The sequence below is a fragment of the Podarcis vaucheri genome (genome assembly GCF_965113315.1).
Source record: "Podarcis vaucheri genome assembly, chromosome: 11".
In the NCBI taxonomy this organism is placed as follows: domain Eukaryota; kingdom Metazoa; phylum Chordata; class Lepidosauria; order Squamata; family Lacertidae; genus Podarcis; species Podarcis vaucheri.
In genome coordinates, this window is record NC_138749.1 from 32,050,439 (window position 1) to 32,065,649 (window position 15,211).

At 39.0% G+C, this 15,211-nt stretch overlaps 1 protein-coding gene across 2 annotated transcripts in view; it reads left to right on the top strand.

Annotated features, from left to right (window-relative positions):
• Window positions 1-24: 24 nt before the first annotated feature.
• The window catches only part of MSH3 (mutS homolog 3), a 62,591-nt gene continuing 47,404 nt past the window's right edge, over window positions 25-15,211 (top strand). The window contains exons 1-9 of one of the 2 annotated variants that reach the window (XM_082191880.1): window positions 25-336; window positions 2,915-2,956; window positions 3,877-4,000; window positions 5,832-6,044; window positions 7,593-7,801; window positions 8,665-8,781; window positions 9,898-10,015; window positions 10,828-10,970; window positions 11,100-11,266. In XM_082191880.1, the coding sequence (XP_082048006.1) occupies window positions 151-336; window positions 2,915-2,956; window positions 3,877-4,000; window positions 5,832-6,044; window positions 7,593-7,801; window positions 8,665-8,781; window positions 9,898-10,015; window positions 10,828-10,970; window positions 11,100-11,266 (1,319 nt within the window). In that variant the 5' untranslated portion in view covers window positions 25-150. The remainder of the gene's footprint in view (window positions 337-2,914; window positions 2,957-3,876; window positions 4,001-5,831; window positions 6,045-7,592; window positions 7,802-8,664; window positions 8,782-9,897; window positions 10,016-10,827; window positions 10,971-11,099; window positions 11,267-15,211) is intronic. The other variant, XM_082191881.1, reaches the window with a different exon arrangement.

The following is a 15,211-nucleotide window of genomic DNA, read 5'->3' on the forward strand; positions in this document are numbered from 1 at the left end:
ATCCAACGGTTACCGCCCCCTCCTGTAATCTCCACAATAGGCTTCTTTTGGCGCGGTGAGAGGGGCGGGGCCGAGGAACGGCGCGAGGCCGGTCGCGTGGCTCTCCGAGCGGCTGCTGAGGGGGGGCAAGTGCCCAGTCTCGAGGACGGGATGCCGCGGGGGCGAAGCAGGCCCGGCCCAAGCGGCGGGGCCCGCGGGCAGCCGGTGCTAAGCAAGTTCTTCCAGGCGGCGGGATCCCTCCGGGCAACCGCTTCCTCCTCGGCTGCCGCCGCCGCCGCCGAAGAGGAGGAGAGAAGCGAGGGCTGTATGGCGGCTGCAGGGGTTGCTCCGCACACGGTGCGCGCCTTGACTGTGGTGGGAAGCGGGTGGCGGCGTTTGGGTGCCTGAGCCTGACTTGACGTAAAACCTCCTCCTCAAAGCACGTTTCTTTTCTCCGGCTGCTCCGTCCCCGCCTTCTAATCTTTCAATCCTGTTTCGCGGTGCAGGAAAAAGCGACCCCTTCTTCGCCCCCCCCCCCCGCGACGCCGCAGTTCGAGCAGGGGCCTCTTCAGTACTTCCAGAACTAGGGTTCCCCCTCAGCCTTGTTCTTTGAGCAGGGCTTGGTTCTCTAAGGTGCTCTGCATTCTGCCCTTGGGTGCTCTGACGAGCCAAACGCGAGGATAGACTTGTAGGCTGATGCAGCTTGACTTGCTCAGAGGGCAGCTAGAAGAAATTAACTGAATGTATTGAAAAGAGTTGATCGTTTTCCTCGACAACCTGTTAAAGGCTGAGTTTGATGCATTTGTATGCCCCCCCCCCCTATAAAATAGCTGCTGGTGTTGTTCTTATTACTTTGTATCCCCTCACCTCTGTGCTCTGTATGGGGGAACTGTCGCTAGTTGGGAGCATGCAATGAAATTTATTGGTTGACAGCAAACGGATTAAAGAAACTCAACAGTTGCATTGAATACTTTTAGCCACGATTGTTAAAAGAAACCTCCAGGCTCCCCAGCAGTATGCTGCAGAATACTAGGGAGCCAAAGACACGGAGTGTGCCTTCAAGCCCTGTTTGTGGTCTTGGCAGAAAGAGCTAGTTGACCACTGCTAAATTTAACTTTGATCTGATCAATCAGGGCTGTTATGTTCCATTAAGGAACTCATACAGGAAGAAATACTTTTTTTCTGGTAGCTAATAAGTTATGTGTATTAAGCTGTGTATATGTTTGATTGGACAAATGAACTTGATAGTGCCCCAGGGATTTGAACCCAGCTTTTTGTTCTGATGCAAAACAGGGAGTGTAGGTTTACATCACACTTTTTAGCCCTGTGACTGTTAAGTCTGGATTACCCAATGTGCCCTGTTGATAGGATCATAGAATTGTAGAGTCGGAAGGGACCCAGAGGGTCATCTAGTCCAACCCCCTGAAATGCAGGAATCTCAGCTAAAGCATCCACGGTAGATGGCCATCTAACCTGTGCGTAAAAAACTCCAAGGAAGGAGAGTCTGTGGAGTGGCTACCCTCCAGTGCAGGAGAAAATGCAGTGAAGGCTACTCTCTAGTGCAGCTTGCTCCATCTTTCATGTGACAGCCCTTTAGATATTTGAAGATGGCTATCATATAACCTTTCAGCCTCCTCTTTTCCAGGCTAAACATACCCAACTCCTTCAACTATCCCTCATAAGGCTTGGTTTCCATACCTTTGATTATCTTGGTCACCTGCCTCTGCACATGTTCCAGCTTGTCAGTGTTCTTAAATTGTGGTGCCCAGAACTGGACACCACAGTATTCCAGGTGTGGTCTGACCAAGGCAGAATAGAACAGTATTACTTCTCTTGATCTGGAATCAGTAGTATGTTGCTGCACCATAATTCCAATAATCCCTGATCATTAACCCTGCTGATTGAGGTTGATGTGAACTGTATTTCAAGATAACCCAGAGGTCACCACATTGGCTATCTTGGGTTTATGTGATTTTGGCACATCAGGTCTCTTATTTGTAACCAGTCTCAGAGGGTTTTTGAGAATGAATGCAAATGAGAAAAACTGCAAACATAAGCATATTTTCTTGTTGAATTAAGTGAGGTTTAAATTAAAGTAAATGTGTTTTTAAGATAGGAATGACAAATTGCAACACATTTTGCAAATATAAAATGCTGTAGGAATTATTGTTATATGAGCCTTGTGGAATTTGAAGACATTTTTATTTCTCCAGGCCTGTGAAAGGGGATTGATATATTTAGGCACTGTAGTCTTTATAGTTGTCATTTTAATTATTGTAGTTTGTGCATGATTTTATTTAATTTCATTTTCTTATGGCATCTTGGGCATTCTTTGAGGAGGAACAGCAAGATATATTTTGATAAAACCAATAAAAGTGAAGCTTCCGTTTACCGCTATCTCTCAGGAAGACTGCAGATGTTACTGTTCATTTAGTACATTCCTCTGATGAGAGGCAGTAAATGTGAATTTAAGGCTCACTCCTAATCACACTCTGGATAGACTGTCCCATTCTAAAATTTTCTTGCTTTTTAGTGGTATGGTAAAATTAGTTTGGATTTTCATACTGTATCATTGATTTCTGTCATTTTATATGACAATGAAAGACAAAAATCTAATGATTAACATATTTTAGTTGCAGATAGGTAGCCGTGTTGGTCTGCCATAGTCAAAATAAAAAAAATCCTTCCAGTAGCACCTTAAAGACCAACTAAGTTAGTTCTTGGTATGAGCTTTCGTGTGCATGCACACTTCTTCAGATACCAATATTTTAGTTGGTAAATAAATACTGGGGCACACATTGCACTCCAAAGTTAAATGTGTAGGGTATAATGGATTGTGTGGTTACTGCATAGAAACTTAGCTAACTTTTCATTTCGCCTTATGCTCTTATCAGAGAGATTTTATTACTACAGTTTATATCTCCTTTTTTCCAAGATGCTCAAGAACCCTCTTTTATTCTTACAGCAAACCTGTGAAGTAGGTTAGGCTGATAAACTAATGAGCTTCATTGCTGGGTATGGATTTGAACCTTGGTCTCTCGGGTCCTAATCCAATACTAACCGTTGCACCACCCTGTCTCTCATAACTGTGCCCAGGCTTTATTATTATTAAATATTTTCTTGATTTACAAAAGTGTGTGCAATGTCTCTTGTATATTCCCCCCCCCCATGTAACATTTTTACAAGTCAGTTTCATTTGTTGAGATATTGGGAAGAAAAGGGGGAAAGAGGTGGAGGTGGGAAAGATGAGTGAGGGTGGGGTCGGGTGGCGATGTTTCTATTTTACTTACTATATGTAGGGTTTGGTGTCAGTCTTGCTTGTGCAGGTTCTTTGCTGTTCACTTGTGTTCCTTTGGTGGTGAGAGAGGTTGGGGTTGGCCTAGGGTGTGGTTGTGCCCAGGCTTTTGTCTAAATTACTGACATTTGGGGGTGAGGGCAAAAGGACTGCCAGTTATGTCCTGGCAGCTGACTGTCAGATACAGCCTGCTAAATCTTGCACGCTGATAAACCTTGCATGTTCAACTTTTAAAAGTTTTGGTCTGCATTCTATCTTTTGGAAAAAAGCAGCGATGGTAAAAACTTTGTTTTAAATGAAAACTAAAATCTGTGACTTGTGGGAAAGACTTGTGGGTCTTTCACCAGTCATACTGTAGAGATACATTGGGTTGTATCCAACATTAGTCATACTCAGACTTTTGAAATCAAGTTTCAGTGGACCTTCATGAGTATGACTAATGTTGGATATCACCCATTGATTTCAGTGGGTCTAATTTCAAATAATTACAGTAAAGAGCTCTTCATGATAGTTTGTTCTGAATCTTTGATTGTTCTCTACTTATCTTCAAGCTGATTCCAGAGTCCAAACAGACTGAAACTGTTTGAAATATCATTTTGCAGACTCATGAACCTGATGGGAAAAAGAGAAGAGTTGTTAGAAACCAAGAACATGCAGACAAATGTTCAAAACTTCTGCAGAGTAGAAGAAAAGAAGAGGTCAATAGAGTGAGTACTCTCAACACTGGTAAGTTTTCAGTAAAGTAGCTGGTTATAATTAAAATCAAGAATTAAAGGTAAAGGACCCCTGACAGTTAAGTCCAGTCGCAGACGACTCTGGGGTTGTGGCGATCATCTCGTTTTACAGGCCGAGGGAGCTGGCGTTTGTCTGCAGACAGTTTTTCCGGGTCATGTGGCCAGCATGACTAAGCCGCTTCTGGCACAACAGAACACTGAAACCAGAGCAGTGCACGGAAACGCCATTTACCTTCCCGCTGGAGCGGTATCTATCTCCTTGCACTTTTTTAAGCGTGCTTTTGAACTGCTAGGTTGTAAAGCTACAGCAAGAACAGTCTCAGATACATATTTGAGGCAGAGAGCTGAGGGATGGAGAGCATGACTGCCTCCATCCCAAGCAGAAAAGGAGAGTGGAGGGGAACAGGAAATAAGCCTTACTTTCTCCCTCTTTGCAGAAGGGGGCATACAGAGCCTGCTCTAGTAATTTAGAACTCTCTGATCCTTAACCCATTCACATGCTAACTAGCATTGTTAGGTTTACTGCAAATCCCCCACAACAGGAACATATGAAGCAGTCTGTCACAGTCCAATAACTGGTTCATCTTGCTCATTATTTTCTATTCTAATTGGTCATTACTTTCCAGGGTTTCAGACTGGAGAATTTCCCAGCCCTTACCCAAAGATGCTGGGAATTGAACCTGGAACCTTATGCATGCAAAACATGTTTTCTACCACCAAGCTACATGTACTGAGTCTGAGACCTTCTCCTGACCTGCCTATGCATAGATGTGAAGGGGGGAAATTGTGGCTGTGATAGACTCTTTTGTTGTTGTTTAGTTGTTTAGTCGTGTCCGACTCTTCGTGACCCCATGGACCAGAGCACGCCAGGCTCTTTAGTTAGCTGATAAAACCCATAATGCATTATATTTAGTACTTATAACTCATTAATATTAACAACAGTATATTGTATTAGAAGCATTGTTATTTCAGTTACTAATAATGAATGTAGTACCATCAGTATGTATAGCACAAGAGGACAGGTCCTTGTCCCGAGAGAACTTACAACCTGAAATTTGAAATAGAGGAAGCAGAATGGAAAGGGAAGTAAAGTAAAGGGAGGCATAGGCATGTAAGCAATATGAGCTGATTTCACCTGCACATGCTTAGGGTTAGTAACATTCTTATGTGGGTTTTGATGAGGTATTTGAACAAAAGACTACATAGATGTTATCAGGCAGTTCCAAGCAGTGGGGATAGAGCCGAGGACCTTGGATGATGGAGGGTGGTGGAACTAGAGAACTAAAGATCACAGGCAGGAGTGAGAGAAAGGATAACACAGAGGACATTGAAAGTTAGGGCAAGAAGCTTTTGCTAGATCTGGGAGCAGACAGAAAGCCAGCATAGATATATAAGGAGTGATGTCATGTGCAGAGTGACCGGAGGGCTGATTGCCTTTGCTGAGTGCGGCAGAGGAATAATAGAATCATAGAATTGTAGAGTTGGAAAGGACCCAGAGGGTCATCTAGTCCAACCTTCTCCAATGCAGGAAGGGCCATATTCTTGCAGTGTTATAAAGGACCGTGTATTTGCAATGCTGTAAAGGGAAAAGTGATGCAACTTGACTTCAGAGTGAATATGGAGAACAAATGAGAGAGAGGAGCCATAGACAATGCCGTCCTGTGTGCCTTTTAAACATGATGGTAACACTGTCCTTGGATAAGGAAAACTTATGTGGGGAAGAAAGCTTAGGAGGGAAAATAAGAAATTTGACCTTGGGCATGTTGAGTTTGAGGTGAAAATCTTTTGTTTGTTTATTTGTTTGTTTATATTTGCTGACAAAGGAGAGCCAAACAAATCTACCAGTTCCCAAATATGTTCAGAAACCTTAGATAAACTGCGAAAGTTCTCTTTCAATTTGGAGCGTCCAAGAAAAAGAACTCATTCGGAGACTCTTCATGGAAGTCACTCTGTGGATTTAAGCAAGTACCAGCATTCTATGGTTGGAAACAATTGTATAAATGGCTCTCAACATTCTCACGACATTAACAAGGCAAGTAGTCCCCATCCTGCTCCACAGTACTTTTACATTCAGTTATTAAAAATATGTTACTTATGTGTTTCTTCATGGATTAGGCCACCAGCCCTTCCGAATGCAAGCAGTGGTGAATACTGGCAGCATAATATTTCTAAATCCGGAGACAGGCTGTTCTTTGTTTCAAGTTAGAGGTCAGCAGAAAATGTTGAATGGGATGACTGTGGTTACAGTACAGAGGAGTCAGTAAGAGAGAGAGAGTTTTGTTTCAACATTCACTCACTTGATCTCAAATTGCTTTTAAGTTCTCCATTTAAAAATATGGGTATGATGCATTAATAAGGAAAATTGCTGATAAAAAACCTGTGTGTGTGATTTTACATTGACTTTACAGTTAATTGATTCTGTGGCTGATGGTTCGCTAGAGAAGACAATGAGCTGAAAGCCAGTTATTAATGAAGACATTTTAAAGTACATAGCTAGTGGAAAGATAACACCCTTGTATATTTATCATAATTTAGTAATGTGCCAAAAATATTATTATGAGTCAAATAATTGTTAATCTTAAAGGTATGTGATGATTTCCAAATTCAGTTTATGTGGTTATTAATCCTTCTTGATAGTGGCAGAGTTTTCTTGAAAACTAAGCAAAGGGTAGGCAACCTTTTTCAACCCAGGGGCCACATTTCCTATTGGACAACTTTCTGAGGTCCACATGCCAGTTATGCAAGGGCATAATAGAGCCAGATAAAAGCATTTAAAGAAATTGCAGAATATGACTGGTGAGGCAAATAGCTTAGGGAGAAGGGGTGTAGCCTAGGGAGAATTGTGAGGACCAGACAGAGGGACCTACAAAGCCACATTCAGGTTCTGGGCCTAAAGTTTTCCACCCCTAGATTAAGCCATTAGTTTTCCAGATTTTATAGATTCAGATTGGTAATGTATCAGTTCATGACTAGTTTTTCTTCCGCTCCTTTATAGGAACATCTAACAGACTTTGGGTTGTGTTCAAATATTTTTTGCTTGCAACAAACCCATTAAAATTAATAAACATGGCTAACTTAAGTATATGAATTTCAGTGGGTCTGTTCTGAATAAAAGTTAGCTTAATACAACCCTTTATGTTGCAATATTTTCACTACACATCTGAAAAATTGCATATTCTATGTAAAAAAAGGATTTAGGGGACCAGTAAACTGGAAAAAGAGTTTTTTGATATACCAGCAAAGATACAATATGCAAACAAGGAAGCTGGTAAAAATGTGTTGTTGGCTAGAACATTTTTGTTGAAGTATTTTGGGAATTCATCTTACTGCCTTGTCAAACTTTCTATTTCTGATTTCATGTTGGAGCCGGACTTGCCACCTTATCACTGATTTATGGGCTGGGAAGGAAGTAAGTTTTAAAGTTAAAATGTTGGGTTGGAATTCAAACTTGGGTGGAATTCTAGATTCACTTATTATTTCTTGTTGGAAAATGTGACATCTAATGAAGTGAATCATACTGTTTTTACTAACTGTGTAATTGTGTTTTTCTTCATTCTTGTTTGATCTCTTCTGCTCACAGGAAGAAATGTGTCTAGATAAAAGCCAGTTTTCTTCCTCTGATATGAGTTTGGAAAACACTCAATATGCAACTGATACTACTCTTAAAAAAAGAAGCAAAAGTGTGTATACACCCCTTGAGCTCCAGTTCCTAGAAATTAAAAATCAGTATAAGGATGCTATTTTGTGTGTTGAGTGTGGTTACAAGTACAGATTTTTTGGAGAAGATGCAGAGGTAAAGGACTTCTATCAGCCACATTGTTTTACAGTTACACACTGTTGCTATTAACATATTGTGCATGATCTCTGTAAAATATATGCAGAAGGTGCAATGTGAAGTCAAAAATCACCCAAACATACTTAAACCTAAGTAGGAACAGCCATACAAATCTGTTGGAAGAGGTGTGACCACAGCAATTGCATGTGGATTTCAGGGGCCTGGAGGAACTCTGCTGTGCCTAATGCCATGTAAAAGGCTATTTATTGAACAGTATGTCTGTAGCCCAGATCTTTGCAAGTTAGAATGCTGGTACTTCTGCATAATCTTGTAATAAAAAAAATAAATCACAATATTTGCCTAGAACAGAATTTACAAATCATTAAAACTGATTTGAAATTTAGCATGTGTTTGCCTCCTTTGAGCTCATATCGCTTGATAAAATTTAATATTGTTAATAGCTAGTACAGTGGTGCCCCGCAAGACGAATGCCTCGCAAGACGAAAAACTCGCTAAACGAAAGGGTTTTTCAGCTTTGCGTTGCTTCGCTAGACGAATTTCCCTATGGGCTTGCTTTGCAAGACGAAAACGTCTTGCGCTTTTTTCTTAAAGCCGCTTGAAGAGGCGCAGTTGTGACGGACAAGACGAAAAACATCGCAAGACGAAAAGACTCGCGGAATGAATTATTTTCATCTTGCGAGGCACCGCTATAATATGTTAACCAGGTCACATTTTTCTTTCTGTTTTTGGGAGACTTTTAAAAAAATTGTTGACTTCTATTAATTTTATGGGTAGCTGCTCATTAAATGCTAAATAGACACAAGTTCAGTGGTAGCTATAGGCTGTCATAATAAATTGCTAATAATTGTCATGTTTTATAGATTGCAGCTAAGGAGCTGAACATCTTTTGCCATAAAAATCACAACCTTATGACTGCCAGCATACCAACTCACAGATTATTTGTTCATGTTCGGCGTCTCGTAGCAAAGGGTTATAAGGTTTGGCTCTATAATAAGTTATCTAACGCTTTATTTTTATCTGAGCTTATGTTTCACAGCTATATAATTTCACTTTATTAGTAGAAAAGAAAAAATAGTTTCCAAAATAATTCTCTTCACCTACTCCAGTATTTCCTTATTTTCTTTTCTTTGTTTGTTTATTTGTACCTGGGAGTCACAATTAGGCTGAACCAAAGCTGCATGCCTAGTTTTATGTGTGCTCTTGAAAACATCAGTATGTGCCTCTCATTTTCATTGATTTTTTTATTTCTGAACCTATGGTTGTTTGGGGCCCTTTTGTTCTCTTGCTGTTTTTGCTTTTAACATTTTTCACGGTTATGTCCTTGGTCTTGTTTGCCCTTACTTCTGTTTAATTTGATTGGCTGTAACAATCAGTGCCACATGTTTATGGATGTCTGTGGCATCTTCACATAAGGTTTCCAGACAGCTCTGGGGGATTTTCTGGCAGCTATGACTTGCACTACTGTCAACGCTCTAGCCAACCTCTGCAACATCCAGATAGCTAGGGCTGTTGACACAGTTGCGTCTGAGTGGTCTCTCCATCTTTGTGGAGCATGCTTGGCTTTATTAAGGCAAGGAAACAAGCTGAGAGACAGCTTGAAAGGCTTTATTTTTGTTAAATAAATCCTGACATGTGTAATATGTCATGTGACCTGAGATTTATTTACCTAATTTTAAGATCTGCTAAGGAACAGATGATTGTTATTATGTCCTGATACAAAAAACCACAGAATTCAAAGAAGGTGTACGCTCTTTTTCTCATGACTGTATGTGAGTTTCAGTAACTAGTTCAACTACATGATATGTCCTGATTTTGGAAGGCATGTTAAAATTAAAGAATAATTTGTTCAGCTGTATAATTGTGGTGTTTTAGTAGTCTTTTCATATATTCTTACTTTATTCCTCTTTTGATCTTTCTGCATGGTGAACTGTTATGTTGAAAAGAGAATGAATCATTGTTCCTTCACTTAAATATATGTCATATGTCTTTGTATATTGCATTTCCATACCCATCCATAATGTAACAAAGTTAAAATTTTATGCTTATTTTACTTTCATATTATTTGTTGGTTTAGGTATTTGTTTTTCGTGCAGGTAGGAGTTATAAAACAAATGGAAACAGCTGCTTTGAAGGCTGTTGGAGAAAACAGAAGCTCTCTCTTTAGCCGACAACTAACTGCACTGTATACTAAATCTACAATTCTTGGAGAAGATATCCTTGTATTTCATAAATCAGGTTGCAATCCAGTACTCGCTTACCTGGGAAATGAAACTTGCTTTCTAGTAGACATGTATAGAATTGTGCAGTAATTCTAATACTCCCTTGGCAGTAGACAATTGGTTCTATATTAATGTGCACTCTCTTTCTCTCTCTTTGTGCCCAAGGTTTCTTGAGTGTTCTCAAATGGCATTGCATTCAATTCACAGTGACACACATTATATAGCTCTGTGATGTGGCCACTTTTGTAATACATTATTTATCCATCTCAAAAAGACTGTCATAAAACTAGAGTTGGATAACTAAAACTATCAAAGGGGGTGGTTTGAAGTGTTTGTGAAAAGGTTAAAACGTTTGGACCTCTTTAGTTTAGAAAAAAGACAACCAGAGGATAGATGTTTATAAAGCAAATTGTGTGGATAGATAGGTTTTCTCTCTTGAACTTTTAGAATTCAGGATAACCCAATGACCCTTATTGAAGTAAAAGCCATGGGCCTAAAATTTTAAACTTTCTTACCTGGGAGTAACCCACATTTAATTCAGTAGGTCTTACATGGTTAGGCTTGCACTGCTAGGCATGCTTAGAGTAGACCCACTGAAATCAGTGGGTCCCATTAACTTAAGTCCCATTAATGTTAGTGGGTATGCTGTAAGCATGACTATGCCTGGCTTCAATCCAAAAACATGCTTCACACAGTGGACTAACTGAGCTGTAACAATCTTTATCCATTGTAGTGTGATTTATTATTTTAATTGCTTTATCTAAAAACGAGGTAGAGAACTAGTTTTCCTTAAGATTCTTTTAAATGTGAATCCTCTGCGGATGTTCGACAATGCTATGGAAGCTGAAGAAATATCTGATGTCTGTGATAATTATCTTCTGTGTGTGTCTGAAAGCAAAGACAGTTTAAGAAATAAGAGCCAGAAAAATGTTGTCATTGGCATAGTGGTAAGTAACCTTGAATATTTTCTGTAGCCTTTTATACTCTTTGAGATGCATGGGTTTCTGCTTTAATAGCAGTTCACCTCCATATGTGTAAATAAGTATTTAGTTTTTATTATCTTTACTTTTTTTTAGGCGGCTCAGCCTACTACAGGAGAAGTTATTTATGACAGTTTTCAAGATTCTGTAGGCCGTATAGAGTTGGAAAGTCTAATTTTACGCCTGCAGCCTGTTGAGATTATTCTTCCTGCAGATGTGTCAGATCAAACTGAAAAACTTATCAATACTGTGACTTCTGTAAGGTACGCTTCTATGTAACAGATACATTTGATATTTTTATTTGGACACTGGTACCAGGCCTTGAGCTAGACCAAGGCAACAATGGAAAGAAAAACTGAACTGGAGGCCTTGGACAAGTGAAAATACACTAAGTTAAAAATAAATGGAAATGATTTGTTTTGTCTTCAATGGCAAACTGCAGCTGCTGTAGCAGTTGGGTTCACTGTAGTCATTGTCCAAATAATCTTTTATTAAGTTTTCCTTTTTTCCCCTTTGTTACAATCAAATCAAATCATGTCATCACATGCATCTTTGCTCAAACTGAGCATCGACTTCCCCTCCCACTCCCTGCCTTCCATAGATATTCACATTCATCTTAGCATTTTTATATTCCCCTATTTACCTTCTTTCTGTGCTTAAAAAAAAATGTAACTGATATTTGCAAACAGGTGTCAATCTTAACCTTACAAAATATTTTAAGTCAGTCCTGCAAACGTTTTCAAATGTTTACAGTGTTCCTTCATATATTGTAAAAATTTACTCCAGTCCTTTTCAAACAGTTTGTCACGCTGGTTTCAGATTTTCCCCGTCAGCTTCACCAGTTCTGCTTATTCAGTCATCTTAGTCTGCTATTCTTCCAATGTTGGAAGTTCCTGCTGCTTCCATTTCTGGGCTAAAAGTGTTCTCGCCGCAGTGGTAGCATACATAAATATGTTTATGTCTTTTTGGGGAATTTTTTCTCCTGTTATACCCAGTAAGAAAGCTTCTGGTTTTTTGCTAAAAGTATTTTAAAAAAACCTTTTTCAATTCATTATATATCATATCCCAGTAGGCTTTGGTCTTAGTACATGTCCACCACATATGAAAGAAATTCCCTTCCTTCTCCTTGCATTTCCAACATACCTTATCTTGAGTTGGGCTCACTGTAGTCAAGCGACAGCAATGGGTTTGGGGTTCCACAGGATCTTGGGCTGGCTCAGGCCCCCCCCCCTTCCCCTCCCAGAATGCCATGAATTGGAGTTTCTGCAAGCTTCTGTTTGTGCCACTGGGCGCTACTTCAATCAGCCCAGGTGGAAAGGGAGCTCAAGGCTGAAAAAGTGATCATTCTGTGAGTACAGGTCAGCAGAGTTGTTTTGGACTCAGCAGAAGGAAACTTCCATCCCATCCAACGCCCACCAAGTGTGATGGATTGGGTGCATCAGTGGTTGCCTTAATCTTGTTCATGATTGCATCCTTTAGTTCAGAAGCTGTTGTTTGTGTCTAATTCTCAGTGGTTTGGAAGTGGGTTTGTGAAGCACAAAAATAATCCGCCTATTCTTTAGTGATAATGCTGTCTTATTTTCATGTTATGTGTATATTATTTGCATACTGGTAACCTCTAGCAATTGAATTACAAATTATTTTCTTCATAGGCTAAATGTGCTATAATTCAGTTCAGAGTCTTTTTGTTGTTTGATATTTATTTTACATCTTTCTTAATAGTAATAATGTGTGTTCCTTATTAATACTGATGCTTGATACTTTACAATGATTTCTTTCTGTCATCCATCTGGATCACTAAATGAAGTGGGCTTAGGACTGCAGCACTTGGTGATGGAAGTAGAATGACTTTTTATGCTTATGAAGTATATTATTGGAAGATGCATTAAAGCATGTGTGCGCCTGAATAATTTGTGGAGATCACTATGGGAATGCGTACACTATGAATTTGAGTCAGTTTTCTAATCTGCTACAGGCATAGGTACTAAATCTATTAAAGAATTTTAAAAGTCATTGTTTATTTTGTTCTAATAGCTGTGAATAATTTGATACTAACAGATGGTGGCCTGCTGTTTAAAAATTAGTCTGTTGCATTCAGGAGTGCCAGTTAATGTAGCTGTGAGATGAAATCCACTTTTCCTTGGTTTTCACTTTTCCCTGATTTTAGCAGTTAGGAGCAACCAAGCATTCACTGTTCTGTGTTTGGTAATCACTGTTTGCATCATGTTCTAACCTTCCATACCTTTTCTTAAAAAAAAATAATGTTTTAAAATAATTGTTTTAAATTAAAATGTAAGAATAAATTTTGACATCTCCTTTTTGCCTTTGAGATGACTTCCATATAGATTTAGATGGGTTCCTAGTGAAGGAAGTGCAGCAGCAGAGGCAGAGCATGATGTGTGACTGTATGGGTTCACTGGATGTATCTGCATCTTTCCCTCCCCTTCAAGCATATAGTTAATGTTCAATGAATACTCAATACTAATTAATGAATGAAACTGATTTTTATAATCAGTTGTCTGATGTTTATAAACTTATGGCTTCTGTCAAATTATATTAAAGTTTTATTCAGGGGAATAACATTACAAACCTGTGTTATCTGATAAGCTCCTTAACTGATAGCAGCTAGATTTTTTTCACCTCTAGTAGCCCGTAGGAAGGAGTATTAATAGACCAACTTTCAAGGCTAAATGGATGTAATTAGGAATTCAAAATCACCACCCAAATGCTATAGTGTTTTGAACAGAAAAGTTACATAACAAACTGGTTTACCATGATAAACTCTTTGCCACTAGAGGGTCCTATAGGGTTTCATATTCATCAATGCACTCCATAACTCTCGTTCTTTTTCTAAATATTTTCTATAGGAACAATCCCTTCAAAATTAAGACCTTATTAAGTCACTGGTTTCAACTGAGGAAATGTAAACATTTGTTTATATACAGTAAGGATTACTAGCTTACCCTTTCAAAACTTTCCAAAATGTCTTAGACAACATAATAATAAAAAAGTATTATAAAAATATGCAAATAAAAGTAGTTTTCAAAATAGCATACAGTTAAAGAGATAAAACTCCCATTTAAAATGCTAGGGAAAAGTATATTACATAATTAATTAATTAATTAATTAATTACTTTTACACCCCACCTTTCCTCTGAGGATTCCAAGGTTATGAACATGATTACGTATACCCACCCCCACAACAAGTCTAGGAGGTAGGTTTGATTGAGAGGCAGTGACTGGCTGAAGGTCACCCAATGAATTTCATGGCTGAAGATATTTTAATATTGGTCTTCCATGTCATAGTCTGACACTCTTATACCACACTGGCTCTTTGTATGCAAAGTTCCATATCTTGAGGATAAAATCATAAAATTGTACAGCTGGAAGGAACCACGAGAGTCATCTAGTTTTGGTCAAATCTTGATGTAGAACTGCTTGGAGCAATGGAAGTGGGATTACAATCAGTGGCTTATTCATGGGTTATTTTATTTGATGATATAAACATACCTTCTTTTTTTACGTGTCTGGGGCATTAACTTTCTTAGGGGGTTGCTTCCCCAGGTTATTATCCTTTGCTGATCTTCTTTTCTAACTCTGGTAACAACTAAATGTATGATGAATCCAACTTACTCTTCCACAAGTCAAAGACTAGGTTATTGTAATTAAAATGGTTAAAGTAACTTAATGATTTTTACTCTCAATGACTCTTCTAGGTCAGATGATAAACCATAATTTTAGCTGCCAGAGAAATTAACCTCCTAAACTTGCTCCTTCTGGAGAGCTACTTTCAAAAGTATTTCTTGTTTTTTGATAATGTGCTTCACCATACCTAGTTGGGAATAACTTCAATATGTTCTGAGTGCAAGAAGCCTACGTGATTTAAAGTTAGTAGAAGGTTCTTTTGCTCAATCTAAGGTTTATCCCCTTTTTAATCCTTTTCAAACTCTTTCCTCTAAATAGCCTTCCCTCTTAAGTGCTGGCAGTGACTACTCTCACTGCCTTGTTTGTTACTTTTGTGTCCAAGGCCTGTCTTGTTGCAGCATATCCACGATGATTGGATGTCAGTGAATCTCAGCATCAATTATTTGTCTGAGAGTCTCTTAATTTGGTTTGCATTTGCACATTCTGCTGTAACCCTGTTTGAGCCTTCAGGGCAACCCTGTGTTAACTACAGCATCCTTTATTTCAGTGACCTGAAATCGTCT